Source organism: Lytechinus variegatus, chromosome 13 (genome assembly GCF_018143015.1).
Source record: "Lytechinus variegatus isolate NC3 chromosome 13, Lvar_3.0, whole genome shotgun sequence".
NCBI classification, from domain to species: domain Eukaryota; kingdom Metazoa; phylum Echinodermata; class Echinoidea; order Temnopleuroida; family Toxopneustidae; genus Lytechinus; species Lytechinus variegatus.
This window is the reverse complement of record NC_054752.1, coordinates 13,403,530-13,428,319: the sequence shown is the minus strand read 5'-3', so window position 1 is coordinate 13,428,319 and position 24,790 is coordinate 13,403,530. Positions and strand designations below refer to the sequence as shown.

General features: G+C 37.3%; 1 protein-coding gene across 4 annotated transcripts; it reads left to right on the top strand.

The window, feature by feature from the left end:
* Positions 1 to 514: 514 nt before the first annotated feature.
* On the top strand, positions 515 to 22,882 carry LOC121426821 (polypeptide N-acetylgalactosaminyltransferase 5-like). Of its 4 annotated transcripts, none has more exons than XM_041623218.1 (13): positions 517 to 634; positions 9,001 to 9,335; positions 10,303 to 10,499; positions 12,217 to 12,457; positions 13,154 to 13,320; positions 15,452 to 15,612; positions 17,092 to 17,306; positions 18,798 to 18,915; positions 19,400 to 19,537; positions 20,183 to 20,377; positions 21,190 to 21,294; positions 21,866 to 22,003; positions 22,251 to 22,882. In XM_041623218.1, exons 2-13 carry the CDS (start codon positions 9,169 to 9,171, stop codon positions 22,377 to 22,379), a joined length of 1,971 nt encoding a protein of 656 aa, XP_041479152.1. In that variant the 5' UTR covers positions 517 to 634; positions 9,001 to 9,168; the 3' UTR covers positions 22,380 to 22,882. The 4 variants fall into 4 exon arrangements, with proteins under 4 accessions (XP_041479155.1, XP_041479152.1, XP_041479154.1 ...); XM_041623220.1 differs by having other exon boundaries at positions 517 to 659; XM_041623219.1 differs by lacking the exon at positions 517 to 634 and adding an exon at positions 2,129 to 2,603.
* Positions 22,883 to 24,790: the final 1,908 nt, after the last annotated feature.

Sequence of the window (24,790 nt, the reverse complement as noted above, 5' to 3'; positions counted from 1 at the left end):
TCCTTTTTTTTAACAAAAATGGAAACATCTGGTTAAAATATGTATACATGTATATCATTTATTCAGGATTTAAAGGTAATTTTCTTTCAATAACAAGACCCCGTTCATCGCAAGTTCTTGGCATAGCATTTAATAAATATCTCTCAATATTGGAAGGCACCCAACCTATTGTAAAAGTGACGTTTTTTAAAGATTCTTTATTCAGATTTTGCACGGAGAACGACAGAACTTGTTGTTTGCCATCAAGGGGACAGGGGACCTCAATATCTTAACAAAAAAACTAAACATTTCGTAAACCATATTAAAAAAAATATTCTAACTATAAATAAAAAAAATCAACATTTTGGTTGTTTGAACATCTAATTGTTATGAGCCACCCCCCTCTCTCTCTCCCTCTCTCTCTCTCTCTCTCTCTCTCTCTCTATCAACGTCTCCCTCCCTTTATACTACCCCTCCCCCTTCCGATTTCTCTCTTGATTTCTGCCTTCTGTCTCGCCACTGGTGACGTGTGTAACATCATTCGATTCGTCATCGCCCTAATGATGCCATGTGCTGGAACAAAACAGTTGTCACTGACTTGATTGATATTACGTACTGTGTCGCATGGGAGACAACACAACAGGAATATTGATATGTAGGTATTGCAAATAAGGAGACAGGTAAAATTGAAACGAGTCGCATCATAATGCTATTCTTTGTGGGTGTATGTGCGATGTTTGTGTGTGTGTGTTCTTTTGCAAGCAAACCATTACAAGAGTTGGGAAGATAATTGCAGCTTTGCCGCAAAATAATCAACGACTTACCTCAGCAATGCATGTGAAAGGATTAACACAAAGCCTTGAAAATCTGCTTTAAAAGAAACTTGACCTTTGAAAAAGTAACATATGGAAATATCCAGGATATCCAGATGATGTCTCTGGCCCGTATTCTGAAGTCAGGTTTAACTTAAACTCAGGTTTAAAGTTTGGTTTAAGTATGGGAGACCAAAGTATCAAAATTTTTATTAAGTTGTATGTTCCTTATACTTAATGTGCTCTTTCCTGATTCATCGATGGTTAAGACAATCATCTATTTATACTTCCTAGACAATTATGAATGATTTGAAAGCCAAATGAGCTGAAAAATGTTATCTCTACTGTTAGTGATTACGTAACAATTGGCTGTCCATACTTAGACCACAACTTTAAACCTGAGTTTAAGTTAAACCCGACTTCAGAATACTGGCCTCTGTGTGTAAGATGTAGTTATAGACGAAGTTTATACCCAATGTAAGATTGAATTTGATATATACCCAGCGTTTTAATTTATAGTAGGTGTACATGAAAATGTTTGATAAATCAAAATAAACAAAAATGCGATACGTTCATATACTTGTAGATTCTGTCGTGGTGACCTGAAATGCACATGTCATGCGACAGTTTCTTTTATATCTACTTTACAGAAGTGTTAGGTTTGGCCGTAGGGAAATGGGTATGAGGTCTGCGAGCCACCCCCCCCCCCCCCCAAAAAAAAAAAGTCACAACTATAATAATATGTTTCAAGGCCTAGAACAAATAGAAGGAAGATGAATTATTTGGAAAGGAAAAGTGACATTTCTTCATTATATAGCAAAATCTATGTTTTTGGTAAAAAGATCAAAATTTTGATTTGGAAAAGTAGTAATTTGCACATTTTCGTTTTTATGGGAGCAATGTTTCCGGAAAAGAATGGAACAGAGTCTTGTCATGTTCACTAACAAGGATTCAACTTGAAGATCCTTTAACTATGAATTAACCATAAAGCACCTGTTTGTCGATCGTAATTTGGGAATCTGGAGCGCCAAACTTATGAGCTCACTATTTTAGACACACTCTATGCGGCCCTATTTTAGCCAGTGTCTGTCTATGTATCCATGTATGTTGCGGTCTCGTTCACCTAACAGTAGGAGGGGAGAAACAGAGGGGCGGATCAAGGGAAAGGGGGTGCGAATAATGGCGACCGACGGGGAAGGGGTGCAGTAAAGTTGAAAGAGGAAAGTGGGGAGAAATAAGGAGAAGGGGAGAGGGTTTGCGTGTCAAGGGGAAACGGTTCAAAAGGGAGGGATCGTCGTGTTGGGGTGGTAAAGCCGACGTAGGGAGGTGGGGTGGGGGAATGGTGATATGACTCGGAAAAATTTTGGACAGGGTGAGAAATGGAGATTGATGGGTAAAGGTGACATAAGAGGGGTAAGAAATGTGGGTTATAGACAATGATAGAGAGAGAGTGAAAGAGAGAGGGGAGAGGTGGGAGGAGCCTTCGCAAATGGCATCGTGTGCCAAGGGACCTATTAACCAGTTTACGCTTATTAGTAAACTTAATTTACGTTCGAGACTCTTACGTTCGGCTGCATATCATAGATTATTACTACGCGGCCCCTCAATCCAGCTATGCGCTTACACATGCAGGACACCTTATTGGAACATTCGAACGGATAACTGAGAGCTGGGTTTTATTAAAACTATATTTTGATATTCGTAAACCATTTGACGCTATTCTGGGGAAAAAATAAGGACGCCTATCATCGTTTGGCTCTTACTTTGTTTTGATCATGAACGATTAGAGACACCGTCATTATACTTTCACAGGTAATTATACATATGCTTCGCATATATATTTCATTCAAAGTGAATACGTGCAGTGAATATTTTTTCATGTACACTATTAAGATCATGGAGCTATTAATACATAGCTCCATGCTAAGATTAAGAATAAGATATATATCTTGCGTCTCGATCACTGCAACACGAGTGGCACTTATTTTGTGGGAAGCGGTTTTGTTCCTTACACAACTACATACAGACCCTCAGTGATGTGCAGATGGGGCTTGGGGAGCTTCCCCCCAAAAAAAAAAATCGCGAGCAAGAAAAACAAAGGGAAAGTGAAAGAAAGGAAAAGAGAGATAGGCAAAATATGATCTGAATATTGTGTCTAAATCCATCACAAAATTGGATTTATGTAATAAAAATGTCGAAAATTGTGCTTGCTCCCAACTTTTTTAAATAAATTTTGCCCAATGCGCAATATCTGACCCCTCCCATTTTGGGGGGTCATTACGCCATTGCTGAAACCCTTTCGCACCTGTTTTTACCTGGAATGTCCTAATATACCAGAAAGTGTTGGAATTTGACACATATATTAATAAACACTAGACACATTGTGAGTCGGGCTGTTGCACCGCTCATCGGCTCCAGTGATTTAACACCGACGACATTTTCTTCTGTTTTTACCCACCCCCCCCCAAATAAAAAAAAATGAACTAGAAAATAATTTAATCAATTTTGATTATGCATTATTTGTGCACGATTTATTGTACAATTTCATCCATCAGCTCCTACAATATTAAAGGGCATGTCTGCCCGTCATAGCACTGTGAAGCCGAATCATAGATTGTAAGATTTATAAGATATGGATTTGATACTTAAATCAGTGCCAATGATCACTCAAAGATTGAGCCGATTGGTATTCCAAATATTTTCGAATTGCCGCTTTAACAATTTCGCGTCTTTACACCCCCCCCCCCCCCTTGAGAGCGTAATACTATATGTATTGAGATGCATATTCGGCTGTAACACTGGTTTAACTTATTTTCATATGTATTGAGTTAAATAGAGAAATTAAGTCCTCATATCCTATTTCGGCAGCTTAGGTTCTCACATATATAAGGGTACAAATTAATCTTCCTGCTCCTTATTCATTGTTCGTATAACTCTATGTAGGAAATTGGAATATGACTCAGCATTCTTAATTCATAAGCCTATCTATCGGTGACATTTTCACAGCTTGCTTAATTAATTCTTCCATCCTTTAATTCCATCCTTCATGCCATCCTTTTTATTGAAGTCGAATAAGTGTAATCGTAAACGTGGCATTTAACACACCTGGGGCCCGGTCTTACAAAAAGTTGTGAGTGATCCAATCAACCTCAACGATGTATGGAAACCCATCAATTTCAGATTTTTTTCTACAGGAAAATTTACACAATGTCTTCTGTAAACAAATGAGCAAGCACACTGCATTGTCAAGACAACGATGAATGCGTGAATAATAATAATAATGATAATAATAACTGTAATAATAATGATAAATAGCTGGATTTATTATGCGCATTTTGACTGAGGATACAAAGCGCTGATATCATTAACCCCGCGGCTTCAGCTGTCATGCCATATAGGCGATGAAGCATTCAAGATTTTTTTTCTTCCCTATATTATTAATCCCTGTTTTAGCTGTGATGCCAAAAAGGCGCTGACTCGTCCGATGAATTAATCCTGCAGGGTACCCATTTACCACACCTGGGTTGGGAGCAGCACAGTGTGCGTACATTTTTTGCTGAAGGAAAACACGCCATGGCTTGGAATCGAACCCACGTCCCTCAGATTGAAAAACGAGAGTCATAACCACTCGCCCACGACATCATATCTCGGTATTTTTTAAAGCAAATATATGCATTAAAGTTTGGTGTTGCTGGCTTTCCATAGCTGTGGTCGATCGGATCAATCGCAACTTTGTAAGACGGGACCCTGATATGATACCTGGGATTACCATATGGCCTGCTTCACAACGTGTCTATCTTAAACGTGGCATATTTTCTACACATTCTTTTAAATTTCATTTCTCTTTCATAAGTGTGCCCATCCACCCCCCCCCCACGCGCACACATAAACACAATTTGGGTATATGCCACACAGCAAAAACTGTGGTGTTGACCGGTGTACATATAGGACCACACCAGTTATTTTACACCGGTGTTAAATTGGTGGTGTTAGTTTTACACCTATAGGCATGATAGGTGTTATTACAACACCTTTGGTTGTTACATTTACACTCTTTGGTGTTATGTTCAATCTTTAGGGTGTAATTTTAACACCTCACTGGGGTGTGGTCCTCTATTAACACCAATTGGTGTCATTTTTAACACCACAGTTTTTACAGTGCACGACTATTGGGATTATTAACCATTGTTTAGGGCAATTCCATCCGATACACATTATTATTCATATATACTGTACCAGGTGAATAAATGTATCAGTACATTATTTGCATATTCCAGAATCGTGCTGTACGCTTAGTGGCTTCAGTTGGTCGCATAGTACATACTGTACACTGTAAAAACCGTGGTGTTAAAACTGACATCGATTGGTGTTAATAGAGGACCACACCCTGAGGTGTTAAAATAACACTCTAGAGATTAAACATAACACCAAAGAGTGTAAATGTAACAACCATAGGTGTTGTAATAACACCTATAGGTGTAAAACTATCCACCACCAATTTAACACCGGTGTAAAATAACTGGTGTGGTCCTCTATGTACACCGGTTAACACAACAGTTCTTGCTGTGTACACTCTTAAAACAAATCAGTCAAATTGACTAGACAAGTAGTCAGCTGGGAGCAACTGATATGGCAATCACTGATATTCACATTTCTGACATATATTGTAGTCAGAAATAACTCTGTTCTGGTAAAATATGACTAGAAAATAGTCAAATATGACTAGAATAATAGTTGCTCCCAGCTGACCCTATTAACCAGTCATTTTTGACTGGTTTGTTTTTAGAGTGTACATTTCCTTTGATTATGGAACTCCACTGACTCCCTTTTTCGAAACGTGTGTCATGTCAAAAAATCTGTTTCTACATTTACATATTAGTTAATAGTACTGGTCCTTCTTATCTTGTAAACACAGTTGCTCATCTACGTTCCATTATTGATACCACCAAACTCATTACGCCTAGAACAAACCTATCCATAGCAGACAAAAGGTTTAGTAAAGCCGGATCTAGACACTCCCTTCTACCCGAACAACACCGACCATATCATCTTTCAAACGACAACTAAAGTCATATCTTTTCCCAAATATCTAGTATATTATATTCATAGATGTATTTTTAAAATAATTTCTGCTATCCATGTTTGGTTTGACTGGCTGACCCATCTGGGGCCTGGTGGCCTCGAGTGCTATACTAGAGCTCCTGTGAATGATGTGCTGACCGGGCTTGTCCCTTAAACTGTTGGTGAACGGAGCAGCAAGGAAGAAGCCACCAGGCCTCACCTGGTGCAGCTGAGAATACAAATAGGTGATTCAATTTAATGAACACAATTTTTATATATTTTTTGTTAAGATTAAGATTTATATTTACATTCTATATCTGACAATTGTAAGCGCTGTGATACTTTTGTGTATAGCACAAATATAATAACCATTATTATTTGAGTTGAGTGTAAAACCTTTATGATTTGGGAGTTCACCGGTCTCCTGTCCGAAACAATATTCTTGTCAATGCAAACGACGGTTATTTCCTTTGAACTCTAGTGACATAATATACATTTTGGGCGTTCACATTATTAACGCCAAAAATATACAATCACAATCTCTTGAGTTTCCTTTCCAATAGGCATTTGACATAGTGCATTGTCCTTTCGGTTACAAAGCACTAATAAGAGGATTGTTCCAAACAAAATATTTCCGTTACAAAACAATTATATTTCAAGGCCGGGTGACAAAAATGGCGGAAATAAAGTTTGTTCTATGTAAAGGGTGATTTCACGATTAAAGTTTAAAAAACCTATTCAAATCAGGGAGTTTTGTTACTAACAATAACATTTCCTATACTGTTATACAAAAAAAGGAAGTTTCGTAGGAGCTGTAGTGATAACATATATTTTGGGCATTAAAATATTAAATGCCAAAACAATTATAGTAAAATCCAAGAGTTTGTTTCCAATGATAATATATTTTACTACAAAATCGGGCAAATTGGGTAAAATGTTAACCAGCACGAGGGTAATTATATGTCCAACCAATTTGGGGCAGTATTTTACCCAATGCGGAAAGCATATTGTCCAGTAAGCTTAAAAAAATATAAGCAGCATTTACTTTAGAATGGGCAAAATTTTCATCACACTGGATAAATAAAAATGCTCATTGTTGGTTGGACACATAAATACCCCCACATATCATTTTTTACCGATATTTGTAGAGTGTATATCTATGGTAACAAAGTGGGGGGAATGAATAATTGTCCTACAGTCATGACAATAGGGGTAGAAGGTAAGACAAATCGTCAGATTTGACGTCATTTTCGTGTTCGGATAAAAACCTTTACCCGACCTCGTAATGAGTGAACCTGTGTGTATTATCACACAAAGCTCGTGGCAGCAGGATTGTTTTCAATTCCACAAGATATCACGGTTTCTTACGACGAAAACATCTGTTGAATATGTGAAGGATCCTGTTTCAACGAAAATAAAGCAGATGTCAAAAAAATAAGTATATAGAATATTCTTTTCAGAGTGACAAGAATAGAACAGTCCTTAATAGTGCATTTTTTTAGTTTAGAGGACGATGTCCTTCCAAATTCAGGTATAAGAAAAGATTATCTTCATTTTATTTGCTTTGCGATGATAGATATTTCTTTTTTTATGACGCAAACTGGAAAGCCCAAAGTCGAAAAGACACAATCGAAAATTTGGGTTTAAGAACCAGTTTGCAATGTGGGCTGTTGGGGTGATTTTTTTTTTTTGGGGGGGGCAACTTTTACATATAGGTAAAAACGTGTGGTGGCTTTTAAGTACATTATGTCAAATTCCCCCATTTTAAACCAAGTTCAATTTTTTAATCGAGGTCCGGGTCTGATGTGGTAGTCACACCAACTGAGCTAAATGTATTTCTAAACGACTGAAGTTGTTTCTGTTCCTCAGAGTCCCAGATGATCACTCCTGGTCGAATTCGGGTCTTTTTCGTTTATCTGTGTTTTTGTTTGTTTTGTTTTTTACCAAGAATGCCTATAGCTTTCATTTATTTGAATGCAGGATAAAAGAGCATTGCCGGGCATGGGTGCCGCAGCCGGGATTCGAACTCCGGACTCTCCATGTACAGTCATCCATCTTAGACCACTTGGCCATTTTTCCCACCACAGTTCCGAACCCAATATGAATATTACGGTTGTCTGTTGCGTGCGTTTAGCATCAGGATGCCTACGTATTCAACATGAATTAATGTTATGTTGTTTTTTCTTAAATTGTGTCATAACCTCTTTCGTCGCATGCCCATAACTTACTTTGTATCTCTATTATACTCATTGCACAGAGAGGTATCATGTTTAGAGTAGGTGATATGCTAATGATTATACTCACAGATGATAACAGCTGCGACAGTGAACAACTGTTTGAAAGAAGAGCGATGCCAATTTATGATAAATCGAGAACTATCACAATTATGATAACGTATCCTCCATCTCTCTCCCTCTCTCTCACTCTCCTTTCCTCTCGCTCTCTCTCTCCCTTTCCTTCTTTCACTTTCCCCGGCCCACCCCTCTCTTTGCTAGTGGCTGCATCAAGAGAGGGGGCAATTGGGGTATCTGCAACCAGTTGCACCCCCCCCCCCCCCGAAATTTTGAGTGATTAAGAAAAAATGGAGAGTAATTTGTAAATACTATGTATATGCTGTCACTTTAAATACATTTTCACTTGCTCCCTCTCATTTGTTCCCTCCACTTGCCCCCCCCCCTCTAAACAAATCCTTGTTCTGCTACTGTTCGATTCCACATTTCCCTCTCTAACCCCCCCCCCCCCCCCGATTAGTCTGCAGGCACAGACCCTGATTGAGACTTTTATCAACGAGTGTGTCTCCACGCAAAGACTAGCACATACAAAACTTGCTGTTGGCCTTTAGTACACAAGGCATGATTAGGCTGCAATTCAGACCCTTAACTAGATTGATTGGTTTGCATACCAGACTACCCCCCCCCCCCCCCCGATATTGACGGTAGCACCGTCAGCAAAATGGATTGATTAACCTTTACCTAAACCAGATATAAACGAAGGCAGGTATAGATGTTTACCCTGATGCATCGGTAATTGTCACAATTACATGTAAGTTCATTTCCAAGTTCTACGAGTAATGCAGAGTTGGGGACAGGATGCCAATGAGCTGTAAACTGTAACTGCTATTTTTAATCATGATTACCTTCTATTTTAGGTGAATCCCGTCCGCGGGTGAACGCTTTTTTGCAAGATGATGAAAACCCTGACATGATCGACGGAATTGGGCCGTTTTCATCAAACTAGAATCGAACTCGACCCTACTTGGCAATTTGAAATCGGCAGTGGCCCGATAAATGATACAGGGGAACATTGGAAACACGCAATGAGGAGCAAACATTCAAGGAAAAACTGCGCCACCTACCTGTTGGTGGCAACTGCGGTGGTCTGCATTGTTGCCAATATGTTATTTGTGGTACACCACTTGAACCACGAGGATGATTTTCACCTGTCGACGGTCGACAACAGGCGAGATGTCGCCGGTCACCTCGAGTAAGTTACGTATTGACATGAATGAGGTAATGAGGTGTGAGACATAATAAGGACTGGTGATGAGGAGGGGGTGGAAAGAAAACCAGGTGAAGGAGAAGAAGGTGCAGAGGAAAGAGGAGGGAGAATGTTCTGAATGTGATTGATGGTAATAATGATGATGAAGATGTTAGTGATGCGTGATGGTAAAAGGAGACACATAGGAACAATGGTAGCAGTAATGGTAGTAGTAAACGTAGTAGTAAATGTAGTAGTAGTAGTAGTAGTAGTAGTAGTAGCAGTGGTATTGGTAGTAGTAGTAGTAGCATGGTAGTGGTGGTAGCAGTAGTAGTAGTAGTAGTAGGAGAGAGGAGGAGGAGTAGTAGGAGTAGCAGGAGTAGTAGTAGTAGTAGTAGTAGTAGTAGTAGTAGTAGTAGTAGTAGTAGTAGTAGTAGTAGTAGTAGCAGCAGCAGTAGTAGTAGTAGTAGTAGTAGTAGTAGTAGTAGTAGTAGTAGTAGTAGTAGTAGTAGTAGTAGTAGTAGTAGTAGTAGTAGTAGTAGTAGTAGTAGTAGTAGTAGTAGTAGTAGTAGTAGTAGTAGTAGTAGTAGTACTTGCACACCCACGGGCGTACAAAAAGGGTAGGGGTTTGAGGCACTGCAACCCACCCCACCTTCCTCCCAAAAACAGAGAAAAAGGTAAGATAGAAACAAACAAAAAGGGAAGGACGAAATATGAAATTTTCTTCAGTATTATGTTATAAGGTATCATAAAATTCATTTTTCGCTTGCTCGCAAAAATATCCAACGTAAAAATATTCTGACCCCTCAAAACTTTTGACTCGTTATGCCACTAGTAAGTCGAAGTAGTCAGACGAAGCAAGTCTGTGAACTCAACATGATAATGCTCAATACTAAGAATGCCAATTCCAGTGTAATCAGTCTTTTAAACAGTAGGCCTAACTGTAGCATTTAATTTCAATATTGTAAACCAGATACGCTTCAGATGATGACAAGGGGTACGAGACAACGAATGACAAACCAAAGTCAAAGCTTCGTAATAACCATTTACCTTTCCAAGGCGAGGTCAATGTCGACGTCGATCGTCGGAAGTTCGATCTCCTTCGAGGTGATGACGTGTTCGGAATACCAAACGAGAAGGTAATGGATGGCTTGCGAAGGAAAATGGCGGGTAAGCTAATCGATTTCAGAGGAATTGCCCCTCTCCCATTTTTGATACCCTTCTGTCTTTACCTCACGTTTGTTCTTCCCTTTCTCGATGTTCGATTTATCTGTATCGTCTCCCCTTTCTCTCTCCCTCCCCCTCTCTCTAACCCCCCCCCCCCCCTCACTATATCTGGTAAATTCACCTAATTGGTAGTACCGTAAATGGGTAAATGTCCTCAAGGGTTACTCCAGGGGGCGGTAGAAATGCAGAATTATACACACAAACGAACAAACAGCAAATGCTGATGTCTTCACTCTTAACATGCAATTAATTTGGATTGGGAAAATATGTTTTTTATTCCTTTTAATTCTTTGAATGAAATGAAAAGCCTTTATAGATGTGCATAACTGGAAATCAATCCACAGACACACACAAAATCTATCGTTGTTTTGCAAGCAAGTACTGTCTGCTTTGTTTGTGGCACGTGCGATGAAAAACAAGACAGTTACAAGTTAGAAAGGGTATATAATGTCAGCGTTTGCTCCAGGCACTGTTTTGTTGTCAATATACGACACAGTGTTCGTAAATTCATTTGAATGATATCCTAATGAACTTCACGCTTCTCTCATTAAAATGTCAGGGGAATTAATTCCATCAAAATGTACAACATAAATAAAATATTTTCACATTGTAGATTATCAATCTCTAGACTTTTCGAAAAAGATGTTCATGTATGTTTAACTTTGCCATGATTCATTGTCTGTCTCTCTTTTTTTAAGAGAGATTAAACAAAGAAGGTAGATAAATGGACACTCTAATTATGACGCGATCGCAACCATGGCAACGGTATAGAAGGTCTCATATTTCATTTCTTTTAACTTATTTAACTTTGTTGATTAAATTTTTATCTAGGTCTTTACTGAGACGTAGGATATGTAAATCCCTGATTATATGTATTTTTCTTCCTTTTAATAACAACCAGTTTCAATTATCTAGTTTTTAGAGTAAGACGTGATAAGAAACTAATTTCCATGCGTATTGGGTTTTCCATAATTATATATGACTTCTGACCATGATCAATAGCATGAAATCAAACTTTCAAATAAATATGAAATGATGATTCAGTGTAAGTATTAAGACTATCATGACATGTGTCATCTGATCACTATAACCACCATCATCAGCATCATCGTAATCACCATCATTCAACATTATCATCATCATCATCGCAATCAAAGTCATCATCATCATCGATCATCATCATTCACATCATCATCACCATCATCATCGTAATTACAGTCATCATCATCATCGTTCTCACCATCATCACCCCATCAACATTTTCATCATCATCATCATCGTCGTCATCATCATCGTAATCATAGTCATCATCATTAACATCATCATCATCGTAATCACAGTCATCATCGTCATCGTAATTAGCATCATCACCACATCAACATTATCATCATCATTATAATCACAGTCATCACCGTCAACATTGACATCACAGTCATCATCATCACCATCATCGTTATCATCGTCATCATCACCATCATTGACATCATTTCCATCATCAACACTGATTCCATAATCGTGGTTATAATCATCGTCATCATCAACGACATCTTCATCATCCCCACCGTTGACATCATCATCTACCTCTTTATTTTTTGCACGCTCTTCTGAATTGTCATTCTCATGTTAACCTGGAGGTTGTTGTTTTTTTCTTGATTAAAAGACGGAGCACATGAGGCCCTATCAGATGAAAAGCATCGAAAATCAACTCTAGCTCCAACATTTGATAACAAACCGGCCGCTGATGTGAGGAAACTTGGGGACGGAGGTGCAGGAGTGAAGCTCGCACTCTTCGGTGAAGGAAAGAAAGTCGAGGAGACGAGATACAAGAAACATTCATTTAATGAACTAGTCAGCAGTAAGATTTCACTTCATAGGACACTGATGGATGGCCGCTATGAAGAGTAAGAATGTGTTCATTATCTATGAAAGAAAGGGCAAATTTTACTTTACAGCACTTCTGCTTGACAATCGTTGATTGGCAATACAAAAAGATTGAGCGCCCTTTTTTTGGCTCTCTGAATTTTTCATTGTTTATTCAAATCTCTTCATGGACATGCTCCAAAATATCTCTCCGAATTAATCCAGGCATATACTCCCAGTAGGTCCCTTCGTTCTGCAAATCAAAATTTCGTAGCAGTCAAAAAAGCGAAAACTAAACTTTTTGGTGATAAGGTCCTTTTCAAGCTCTGCCCCACGTCTTTGGAACACACTTCAAGCTTCCCTCCGTTGTATCCCAAATATCACTTCATTTCAATCTAATTTAAAGTCGTACCTCATGAAGAAAGCATATTAAACATATATTTTTTTTCTCTCTTAGTTATATGATTTCTAATTTCACTTTTGTTTGTGCAGGATTTGCATTTACTCTTTCATCATGTTCATTTTACTTTTTATGTTTAAACATTTCGATCTCATGATTTAATTCACCAGAAGCCAACATTAATGGTTATTTAAGGGACAAGTCTGTTCCGGCGGATCTTATTTACACGGCCTCGTCTTGCCAACATTCGACTCCCCTCAGAACACAGTAATTGTCAAAAATGTTACGTGATTGCCATGATTTAATTTCTTGATATTTACTTGATTCCTCCACAAAGGTGCAAGAACATCACTTATCCTCACGATCTGCCAATGACATCCATCATTATTTGCTTTCACAACGAGGCATGGTCAACACTATTGAGAACAGTTAATAGCATCATTGACAGGAGCCCTCTTCGGTTGATCAAGGAAATTATTCTTCTCGATGATGCAAGCACTATGGGTTCGTAATAAACAGCTTCACTGAATTGCTTCCACTCTCCTCATATCTTATATTCAAGCATCATCACTACTAGTTCTTCGTTCTCTTATAGCTCTTATAGCTTCCTCTTCTTCTGTTCTTGTTCGTGTTTTCTTCTTATTCTTTTTTTTCTTCTTCTTATGTTATTTTTTTTCTTCTTCTCCTTCAGTCTTCTTATTATTCACATTCTTTTCTGCATTTTCTTCTTCTTGTACTTTTTCTTCAATCTCCTTCTTTCTGAACCTTCCGCTTCTTCTTCGATGTCTGCTTCTCAATCTTTCTTTAAATTTCCTCTGTCACTTTTCTCCTCCATGATTGCTTTTATCCATTTTATCACGAATCCAACGAAGATGACATTTTATTAAGTGCAAAAAAATTACATTCCCTTCCCAAAAGGTACTGCACAACATTTTTTTTGCAAACAAATAAATGTAATATCAAAAGGGGAAATGCATATCTGATTATTCAATTTCATGGAAGGCTATAGCGTTGCACGAATTAGGCTAGCCGCTAGAACTATGTATTTTTAGGAGTGTAGAGTAGGAGGCCTAATCTATAAATCTCTTGAAGAAGATTGATTTGAATAATTCATCATTCCATCGGAAATTAAATTCAAATGCAAAAGAAGATTATCTAAATTTAGACGATTAAGTGTATTCTATGCTCCATACTAAATTTCAATCCATGTCAATTTATATGCGAGATTCAACAGCAGAGAAGGGATAGTCATATCTAAATAAGATTTTAAAAGTTATTTGCTCTAAACAGTTTATAACATCATCGTTAAAGGGGGAATTCGGAAAATTAAAATGTGTGTAGGATTCAATTATCTGATTTTATTTTCTAAATTCCGTACCCCCCCCCCTCTCTCTCTCTGTCCCTCTCTCTCCCTCTCTCTCTCTCTCTGTTTTTAACTAAGAGTTAAGGATACTCCACAATCAAACTGAAGTCTTGTTATTTTTACTGAACTTTGTAGAGTTACTTTGGCCGGTTAAGGAAAATGTAAAGAGAAATGCCATGTTTATATATTTTTTCCCTTAAACATTTTTTTTATTGTTTTGGTCCATTTGATTTAATAATGATAATAATACCAAAATAATTTAAAAGAGCTTTATACAAAATTTTCAAAGCGCTGAGAAAAGAAAAAGAAAGAGGTAAGAATATACGACATATTTAGAGAAACGTCATTCATTTCCTTTTCAATGTTCAACATACAAATCAGAAATACAGAAATTCAAATCAATGATAACAAATAACAAAAGTCATTTATTTATTTATTTATTTCAAATATTTAAAAGAAGGGTAGCTTAATCAGCAACAAGCTGGTTTTCGTTGCGGCCCTTCGTGAACAAACAATATAAAACATGGTAACATATTCAAATATATACAAATAATAGAGCATAAATACTAATATTGAAAAAAAGTAATGAGCTTACAGTGGTAAACGGGTAATATTAATAAAAGATGATTACAATAAACTCATGTCATTTCTTAGAATACGGAATTCAATACTGGAAGCCAATGACTTAAGAAAAATATAGAGGGCCGTATAAAACAAAACCTTTGTTTCTCACCCATTGGAGCTCGACCCTTATGTCATGTATTCGAATCTTACAAATTTGTTGAGGGATTATATGCGTATATGGCCCATGGGAGGTGTGTCAGATGTTTTAGGCTAATTCGTCAGAATTGGAGTATATTTTACTCAAACTTTACGAGATTATGTTAGTTAGGGCTAACCTGCAATCAACAATTTGACTTTCAAGTTCGATAGTCATTAGAAATATATCAAAGTATACATCTCTTTAATTATTCATACGCATACGCATTCATAAGAATTTTTTTAATCATGTTTTTTTTTCTTGGAACCTATGACTATTAGCTGTGCATTTTAATGGCTTCCTCATATTTCACGTTACTCAATTCAATAACTTTGTTAAACAGTGAATGCAATTATTTTCATTATGTTCTTGTTTGTTCAAGATTTATGTATATTTGGTGGAATGTAAAACATGAAATCAAATTAAAATAAAATAAAAATAAATGTGAAATCTTGATCAAGTGAAAGGCGGTAAAGCAATAATTCCTATGATTTGCTTTTATATTCTATCAGATCATCTCAAAGAGCCGCTTGAGGATTACATATCACAAATCCATTCAATGAGGATCAAAATTTTGCGATCGGAAAAACGACTCGGCCTCATCAAGGCTCGCATGCTGGGGGTCGAAACATCAGAGGGCGAAACGTTTACATTCCTAGATTCCCATGTTGAGGTAAGTTTTGATTGAATAATGATATTAACATTCAACATAATACATTGCGCTTACATAGCGCTTAATACTGTTACCCGTACTTTAGCATGGCTGCCCTGATCTGACGCATGAGCATATTACACTGCAAAAACTCCGGTATTGTATAAACACCTATCTGGTGTTAAACCAAAACGAAACTGGTGATGTTTAACACTTCTCTGGTGTGAACGTAATAGATTCCGGGCTGGTGTTTAATCAACACCAGAGTTTTTGCAGTGTGCTTCCTCCTGGGTACCCAAGAGGTACCTCGTGGTTCAAAGTCCGCTGAGCCACAACGCCTCTACATGACAAGACTGAAATAAAATATATCACGATACATTGATGACATTTTAGTAAAATTTCAGTAAAAAAATAGTAGGAATCTAATATGTTACATATTACGAAATTCAATAAACTTTCTAGCTGCCCGTCTTTCAATATGAAATAAATCCTGTTCATTTCAATCAAACTTTAGATTGCATGACTGATTCATATAAATGAAACACGGATACCTTTATTTCGGATATAGATATGCAGACGCTTTCTGGAACGTAGAGAATCTATTGTCAAATGCCTTTCACGAAAATGACGTCTTTGTCGAGGGTCGGTGAATCGAAACAGCAGCCGTGACCCTGCACAGTAAAAAAAATTATACAACGCTGTTTACTATATGAACCTTAGAGTAATTATTTTAACAGATTAAATAACTGTTTCAATCTTAAGCAACAAAGTTAAATTTTCAATATCTAATTGTCAATAAATTAAACATGATTGTTTAAACGGTTTAACAAATACTGTAAGGTTCATAGTAAACAGCGTTGTATAAAATCTTAAACAGCGTTTTTACTGTGTGGATAAATTGCGTATTTGCAATCTTTCGTCAGCTCCGATACTTCGGATGAAAGTACTGTTCCGATTCATTAATTCTCGACAAAGACTTTCCTGCAGGTTTTCGTTGTGATTTGACGGACAATGCTTTGGTGCGTGCTAGCATTACTCCCCAATGGCTTTCCAAGGAAGAGCGAAGCCGACTTTTAATCCTTGAGCGGATCATGGGACGGCTCCGTAAAGACTTTATACAACTATTGTAACTTTGCCATTATGGTAACTACCATGGAAACCTTGATTGTGAATGACTGCTCGTCCATGTTAGTATGGCAGTTGCCATAATGTCACAATAGTTGTCGATCTTGAAACTGGTGAGTGTTTCATAAAGCTGTTCGTAAGTTAAGAGCGACTTTAAGAATGACTGGTGATCCTTTCTTGTTGTAAATGGTATATACATTGACGATGGTTAAGCGCGTAAGAAAGGTTCACCAGTCGTTCGTTAAGTCGCTCTTAATCTTACGAACAGATTTATGAAACGGCCCTCGGGTCCCCAAATCGGGCCTGGTCCATGAGTAAGAATGACAATGGGAACCTAGGCTTGCTCAGGATTACCTCAAATCTGGTCCATTTCAGGTTAATATCGGGTGGTTAGAGCCTCTCCTCGCCCGTCTCGCGTCTGACAGAACCATCGCAGCCGTCCCCGTGGTCGATGAGATCAACAAAGACACCTTCAACTACAAGATCGTACCAGATCCTTTACAACGAGGAGGGTTCAACTGGAGATTTGAATACAGATGGAAGACCGTACCTAACTACGATGAAAGACCATCAAAGGTGTCTCCTATAAAGTAAGAGGAGGAAACCGTTATGGAACAAAAAAAAAGTAGCGAAAAAAGCAAAAATCTGTACGAGTTTGCATGGTTCCTTTTTATTTTTTCCTTTTGATTGCTTTATATAAGATGTAATAGGGTGTTTAAATAAGAGTTTGTTTGATTTTTATTTTAGCAGAACAACGATTTAGGATAGTATCGATATTGAACTTTTATTCAGTGGTTCCCCTCGCGCATTGGTTAGTGTATTTGTTGATATTATCATTAATCAAATGCTATCTGTTCTGTATGTATATTTATATATATATTTGTAGATATCATTTTATGCCGAAATGAATATTATATAACTTGAAGGGCAACCCAGCCTCATTAGAAAGTTGATTTGAATTTCAAATACGAAAAACAAAAACAATCAACCTGAAAATTTCATCAAAATTGGATGTGAAATAAGAAAGTTATGACATTTTTTTCCGTTTTCTTTCACAATACAGTTTTAAGCATTAGGGGAATTACTGGCTTATTTAAATTGATTGAGTAATGCTACATTTTTTTCTTGTAGGCTCTTCATAAATTTAGAGTAAATTACAATAGTAGCGATTCACTTAATTTCATTTTATTTCATTTACTTAAGCACGTTGCCTATACCCCTACCAGCAGACTATTATTCAACAGGACCGTGCATGTTAATGGGATTGTCAATTTCAGCACATTGTGGACAAAATCGAAATAACCCCATATTTTTTTATAGTGAAATGCAAAAGAAATAAGGAGTGGGTGACGTCATTAGTTCCCTCGTCTCTATAACGACCAGGATATTCACTTTACATGCATACTGTTTTGCGAAATTAATCGAAAGTTTAAAATGTCATTTACTTCTTACTTTACATCTGATTTTAATCGATTTTCAAGCGCTAGGCTTATGCAATTCTTCTTTTTTTATTCAAATAAAAAAAATTTCGGGGTAAATTTGCCTTTTTTAATTTGAATGTGATCATTATCACCTACATAATTATACATACTCACACACACCCACCCCCACTGAACGAGGCCCACGCACAGGGGCACACTGTAAAAACTGTGGTGTTAAAACTGACACCAATTGGTGTTAATAGAGGACCACATCCTGAGGTGTTAAAATTACACCCTAGAGATTAAAAATAACACCAAAGAGTGTAAATGTAACAACCATAGGTGTTGTAATAACACCTATAGGTGTAAAACTAACACCATCAATTTTACACCGGTATAAAATAACTGGTGTGGTCCTCTATGTACACCGGTTAACACCACAGTTTTTGCCGCCGTGCATTATGTCGATTCAGCTGCAGTTGTACAGTTGCGCGGGTTAATGAAATGTGTGTGGGTGCGTGTGTGTGTTGGTCTGAGGGTGGATACAAGTTTGAAGGGGGTGGGTAATTTTTTTTTCTGAGGACGACGATTAAAAAATGCCTTTATTATTAAGAGTTTTATTCTCTGCGTCTGTCCGTATCATTACGATCTTCCAACCAGAACGCCTACTATGCCAGGGGGACTTCTCACAATGGATCGAGCATTCTTCTTGAAGCTTGGGGGGTTCGATCCAGGTATGGAGGTATGGGGAGGAGAGAATCTCGAAGCATCTCTGAAGGTGAGAATATGTCGTTCAAGGAAAGGGGTTTGAGTTAGTTGGTTTTGAAATAGAAAAGATCTACCGCGATATGCTGGACCTACGGGTACAGGGTAACCCCAAAAAAACTTAAGTATCGCATGATGTAGTATAAACATAATATAGACATGACATCTCTATAAAAAATAACCAAAATATTAAAAGGAATGAGATACTACCGACAGTAAAACGAACAATATATATATACGTATCTGTTAAGGGGGGTTATTGTGGTACAAGTAATAAGAAGAAAAATAGATTTGGACTTGTGATGTTCTCGGCAAAAAATAGAATATTAGACCTGAATTTGGCAGCAGCTTTTAAAAACTGAAGGTTCTTTCTAACAAATAGGTTCCTATCAGCAAGGAAAAATAATTGTTATTTCAAATAAGTAGTTTTTTTTACACTACATTAAAAAATTTATCAAAACTTTTCGTCTTGTTTGTCCAATGTTAAACTCTTTTAGATATGGATGTGCGGTGGGTCGATTGAGATGATACCTTGTTCACGAGTTGGTCACGTGTACAGAGATACGTCGCCATATTCCTTCCTAGATCAAAACCCGATTGATATAGTAGAACATAACTCGATGAGAGTTGTAGAGGCAAGTATCAATTTCTTCAGCTTTCTCTTTTCATTCTTAATGCTTTTTTATCATTGTTTGGTCCATAATTTTGTGATTTCACTAAACAAACGTGAGTCTTATTTATCTCACAAAGTGATTATAAACTAATTAGTTACACACCTACTCCTCCAAATCCAACTGTCATTTAGAATAGCTGAAGAGCATGTATCATTATTAATTATTATGATAGTGAAAATTTAAGCTAGCTAGTTTATCGAACTGACGCACACTGCCTTTCTCCGGTAAAAATGAATTGCCTAAAATTATACTTATCACCGTGCATAATAAGAGGGTATCAGTGTTTTGGTGGTATTCAGAATAATTACCGAGTTATACAGAGTTTAATCAATTGGCTACTCCCAAATACAAATAAAATGATAATAATAACTAAATAAAAAACATAATAATGATAATAATAATATTTTTTAACCCATAGGGTCTGATTTTGCATCAACCTTTCGGGGTTCAATTTTGAACCTTTATTTCTTAGTGTGTATAAAAGCACATTTCTTTATTTCCGTTTCTCAATTTTATGCAAACCATTACCCTTTTTCCACGTAACTGTAAGGCGCCAACTTTTATCAGAGAGGCGAGGTGTCTTATATTAAAATAATTTTCTGTTAGGTATGGACAGACGATTACAAGAAACATTTCTACGATCGACATCCCATGCTCATGAATCGTGATTTCGGAGATGTCTCTGAGAGGAAAAAGCTCAGAAAGTCTCTGGGCTGTAAAGACTTTGACTGGTACTTGAAAAACGTTTATCCTGAACTCTACATCCCATCTCCGTCATATGTTCTTCGTAGCACCGTACAGGTGAGTTTGAAGCTTGAAGACTTTCATCAAAATACAAAAATTACATACGTAGGCCTATAGGCCCTAGAATTAGGCCCGTATCTGTAATACTATGATGAGCTTATTGTTGCTTCAGAATAAGAAGTGTGAAATCATTATTACAGAAGGAGTGTCAGTGTCAGTCAGGCGCTGTTCTAAGGCTTGAGTCCCTATACCTTTCATTTGCTTATCATTTTGAAGTACAACCCCCCACCCCCCCCCCATTTTGATAAATCCCGGATCCGCCTCAGGGTTGTGGCAAAACTGGCGATTTTAGAAAGAAACAGTAGCATAATTGGTCCTTATTTACTTGATACCTTGCAGTCAAACTGCAAATGTGTTTCTCCAGTTCTTGAAAATACGAATTAGTTCCATTTGCCTGTCTTAATTGAATCAAAGGCATAGCAAGTGGAAAATTTAGTTCTAGTTTTATCCAGGCTCGGCTACATTCACGGAGCTGTATCCCACATTATGTTCCTATAAAACATAATAGATCCGTATTCTCAACTCATTCTAAACTCTGTTTTAAAGTCGCGGCTTAACTATTGATAGCCAATTGGGGCACAAATCCCTAAGAGTGCACATCCAATTTATTAACTCATTTGACACTCAAGTTGTTCATCATTGTCTGGAAATGATGAATAAGGACAGAGTCAGACCGTGGTCTAAGTTAAACCTTACTTCAGAATACGGACCTTTGAATCACTGTTTTGATTTTGATGATTTTGATTACAAGTTTGATTCAATAATCTTTATGATTTATCGTCATATTCATCTTTATTTCCTTGAAGTAGTTTCAAAATGTTGGAACGAAATTGTGCATAGACTCTAACGACCAGAATGGACAACCTTTCAAGAATCTCATCGGCTGGCATTGTCATAAACTCGGTGGTAACGAGGTATTGTCATATTTCCTTGTTTTATTCTTATTTCATCTGTCATTTATTGTTCTCCTCGAGTCTTTTTGAAGAAATTACTTAACTGTCACAGAAGATCTGGGATCTTAACCCAGACTCAAAGTTATTTTAAAATGCAACTCTCAGAAAGTTTTGAAAATCGAAGTCGTGATGCAATTACTTTCAAAGGAACGTCGAAATTGTCTTTGCAGTTCACTCAAAGTTATTTTATAAATTATGGGTTCATTGAGTGTGCCCCCCCCCACCTCTGAGAAACATTGTTTAAAATTTTCGAAAATTCGTTTAAAATGTAACTAAATGTTACAATATTCATGATAGGCACAGCGCAATATGTTTAAATTAACATACTGTAAAATATCATGTTCGGAATATGCTTAAATGCCATTTCCATCACGTAATAAGATTACCACCACCTGTATTATGTGCTTGAAATGTCAAGACTGGCGGTTCTTTTAGAGACAGCAGAAAGATCATAAAATGGTGGCGTTAGTCAATACTATACCATGCAGTACTCACTTTAAATGTTCGTCCTCTTTATTTTCTATCTACGCAGTACTTCGAGGAAACTAAGACTGGTGAGATTAGAAACGATGAGTTGTGTTTAGAAGCTAACAGTGTCGGTACGCACGTCCTTCTCAACCCTTGTAGCCCAACGGGGGATCCACCTGACTCACAAAAATGGACTGTGAAGGTATGATGTTTTAACGTTCTTCTCCAACAAAAAAGGGGACTGCTTGGAAGTTTCGTCAAGAATTCTGATCAATTTTGACATGTTCTGCTTAGGGTGTGCTTTTCAAGCTCACAAAAAAACTCGTAATTCATTTTTCGGCTGCTTAATTTGGGTTCTGGGTAGGCTGGTCACAGAGGATAATGTAGAGCCTACATTGACAACACAGTTTCACTAAATGTCATGTTTGTTCTTTACATTTTCTTTCTAGTCTAGTGGTCTTGTTTACAACGCCCTCAGCGACCGATGTATGTACATGACTGGTACAGAGGCCGGATCTCAAGTGCAATTAAGGTTATGTAACCCCAACGAACGGAGGCAAATATGGGAAATATCATAACAAAATATTATGTGTACATGTGTGTAATTATGGTGCATATTTGAAAGATCTCTATTTTTCTGGTAAATTATCTTTCTCTAAAATATTATTATTGTCTGAAATTAAGCGTGGATGGATATTTTTACTTCAACTCTAACTGAAATAACCCACAAAGTTGAATTTCAGGACCGGAATATGTATTTTTAGGGGTTTTTTTTCTTTTAAACGGTGACCTATGTCATTACCTACATGTGTGGACTCCAGTTCATATTGTTATAATAACTAAACATGGTTAATGTCAATTTTCTTATTTGTTTGGGTATGTGTGTGTGTTTTGTGGCAATTAAAGTATAATTTTGATACTCAGTAATGATAATAACTTCAGCTTTCTGAAGGGATGACGAAAGTAATCTGGAAATTGGAAATGTGAAATTGGCGTTAAAAGTACACTTATTAGATTGGGTGCGTCGTGGTCTAGTGGTTCTGACTCTCGCCTTTGAAACAAAGGGTCGTGGGTTCGACTCGTAACCATGGCGTGTTTTCCTTCAGCAAGAAACTTATCCACACTGAGCTGCACTCGACCCAAGTGAGGTGAATGGGTACCCGGCAGGAGTAATTCCTTGCATGCCGGCACTGAGCACCGGTGATGGTAGCTCGAGCTAAAGCCGGGGTAATGATAGCAGCGCTTTGTATCCTCTGGCAAAAAGCGCTTGATTAATCCAGCTATTATCATTATTATTATTATATAAATCTACATGACTTCAGGGAAACCTGTATCTTGTTTGACGACCCTATCAAAACACCGTAAAATATTGGAAAAGGCTGGGAGTCATATGAACCTGGAGGAAATGTTTAAATTCTTCCTCGCGGCTATTATTGAGCATTTTAACAATCACTTCGCAGATTCTTTCTATAACTCTCGTGATCTTTTGTTAAAAGCCCTTTATACCAAACCAGCCTTTGTCGAAATCAGGGAATTAAAATTGCAGTGCCGTCGAACCACACATTTGCATTTTTTTGTCCGGTCCTTACCTTCGGACGATCTGCTGTCCCAGTCCACCAACTTTCGACAAAAAGCTCTCAGTTGTTCATTGTGATTTGATTTGCACTTCAAAAGGATTGGTGCGTTGTTGAAAGAGCCTTGCTAGTGATTGCGAACATACGCTATCGTCAATGTGCAATAAATGTGAATGAAAATTTGCATAATCATCTTTTGGTTTTACTGTGTCTTTGTTACTATGTGTATTATTTTTTTAAACTAAAACCCATGAATTATTTTCACTACAAAGCAGTATGGCGTGCGCATAAAGCGCACTGTAAATATATTGGTAAAAATGCTCCATGGGGGTAATTATGAGTCTAACCAACTCTGGGCATTTCTTTTGAGCATTTTTATTTATCCAGTGTGATGAATTTTTTTCCCATTCTAAAGTCATTGCTGCTTAACTATTAACCTTGCTAGACAATATGCTTCCCGCATTGGGTAAAATACTGCCGCAAATTAGGTTGGAGTTACCCTCGAGCTGGTTAAAATTTTACCCAATATTTTTTACAGTGTAGGGAGAGGAAAGAACTGTTCCCAACCCTTATTTATAACCGAGAAAGAGAGAGAAAAGGAAATGTCCTCTCGCCCATTTATATCACTGACCCTATACCCCTATTAACCCTTCGAAATAAAATCTAAGTTCTTCAGTATCATCTTAAATACTGATTAAGTATAGGAAATGTAAGCTCTTTAAATTTTGCGAATTTCTCGCTTCACGATAAAAGCCCAATTGTGTTTTCTGCCGAGAGAGAAAATTTTCTTTCTTAAGTTCTTTTTTGCTTACAAAAACATCAATACGGCGTTGTCTTGGAAACTGTATTTTAGCTTGAAAATGCACGTCTGTACAAGTTATTATTTTTCTCATTTCCTCTTGCGAGTTCAAAATGTTCACTTTGTATTGGGAAAATAGCCAATATCCTTGCTCGGCCGCTACACTATCACAAAATTACCCTTTCGCTGGAACATTATTGTGTTGAGTATATTAAAGCTTATTTCGGGGTTTGGTGAATATAAAAAAACGGATAAATAAATATCAAGTAGGTATACGGTTTTGAAACTGGTAACAGGGATATCTCAGACAGATTCCGCTGGCAATCGGCACATAAAGTAGTCTTTTCAACGTTTTTTCTTTGCTAGGAAATGATTCTTGAATCAAATAGTGAGAGCGTCATTGTTGCTGTGAATTGTACAAATTAACGGGTGTATTATAATTATTATATTACATGTTTTAGACCAGAAGGACACTCTATCTAAATAAATGATTTTACCCTACTTACTGTATAAAATTTAAGATTATTCAGGTTGTTTAAACACGGGTGGACGAGTAGCAGGCCAACGGGAGAGCGACTCTCAGGCACTCCCCCCCCCCCCCCTCCCTGGTTATCAA

Excerpts from the sequence above, each read along its gene's own strand:
- LOC121426821 (XM_041623218.1), top strand. The coding sequence starts at position 9,169 with ATGAGGAGCAAACATTCAAGGAAAAACTGCGCCACCTACCTGTTGGTG. Across the intron at positions 15,613-17,091 it reads TCCTAGATTCCCATGTTGAG|GTTAATATCGGGTGGTTAGA; the intron begins GTAAGTTTTGAT and ends GGTCCATTTCAG. Across the intron at positions 17,307-18,797 it reads TCAAAGGTGTCTCCTATAAA|AACGCCTACTATGCCAGGGG; the intron begins GTAAGAGGAGGA and ends TCTTCCAACCAG.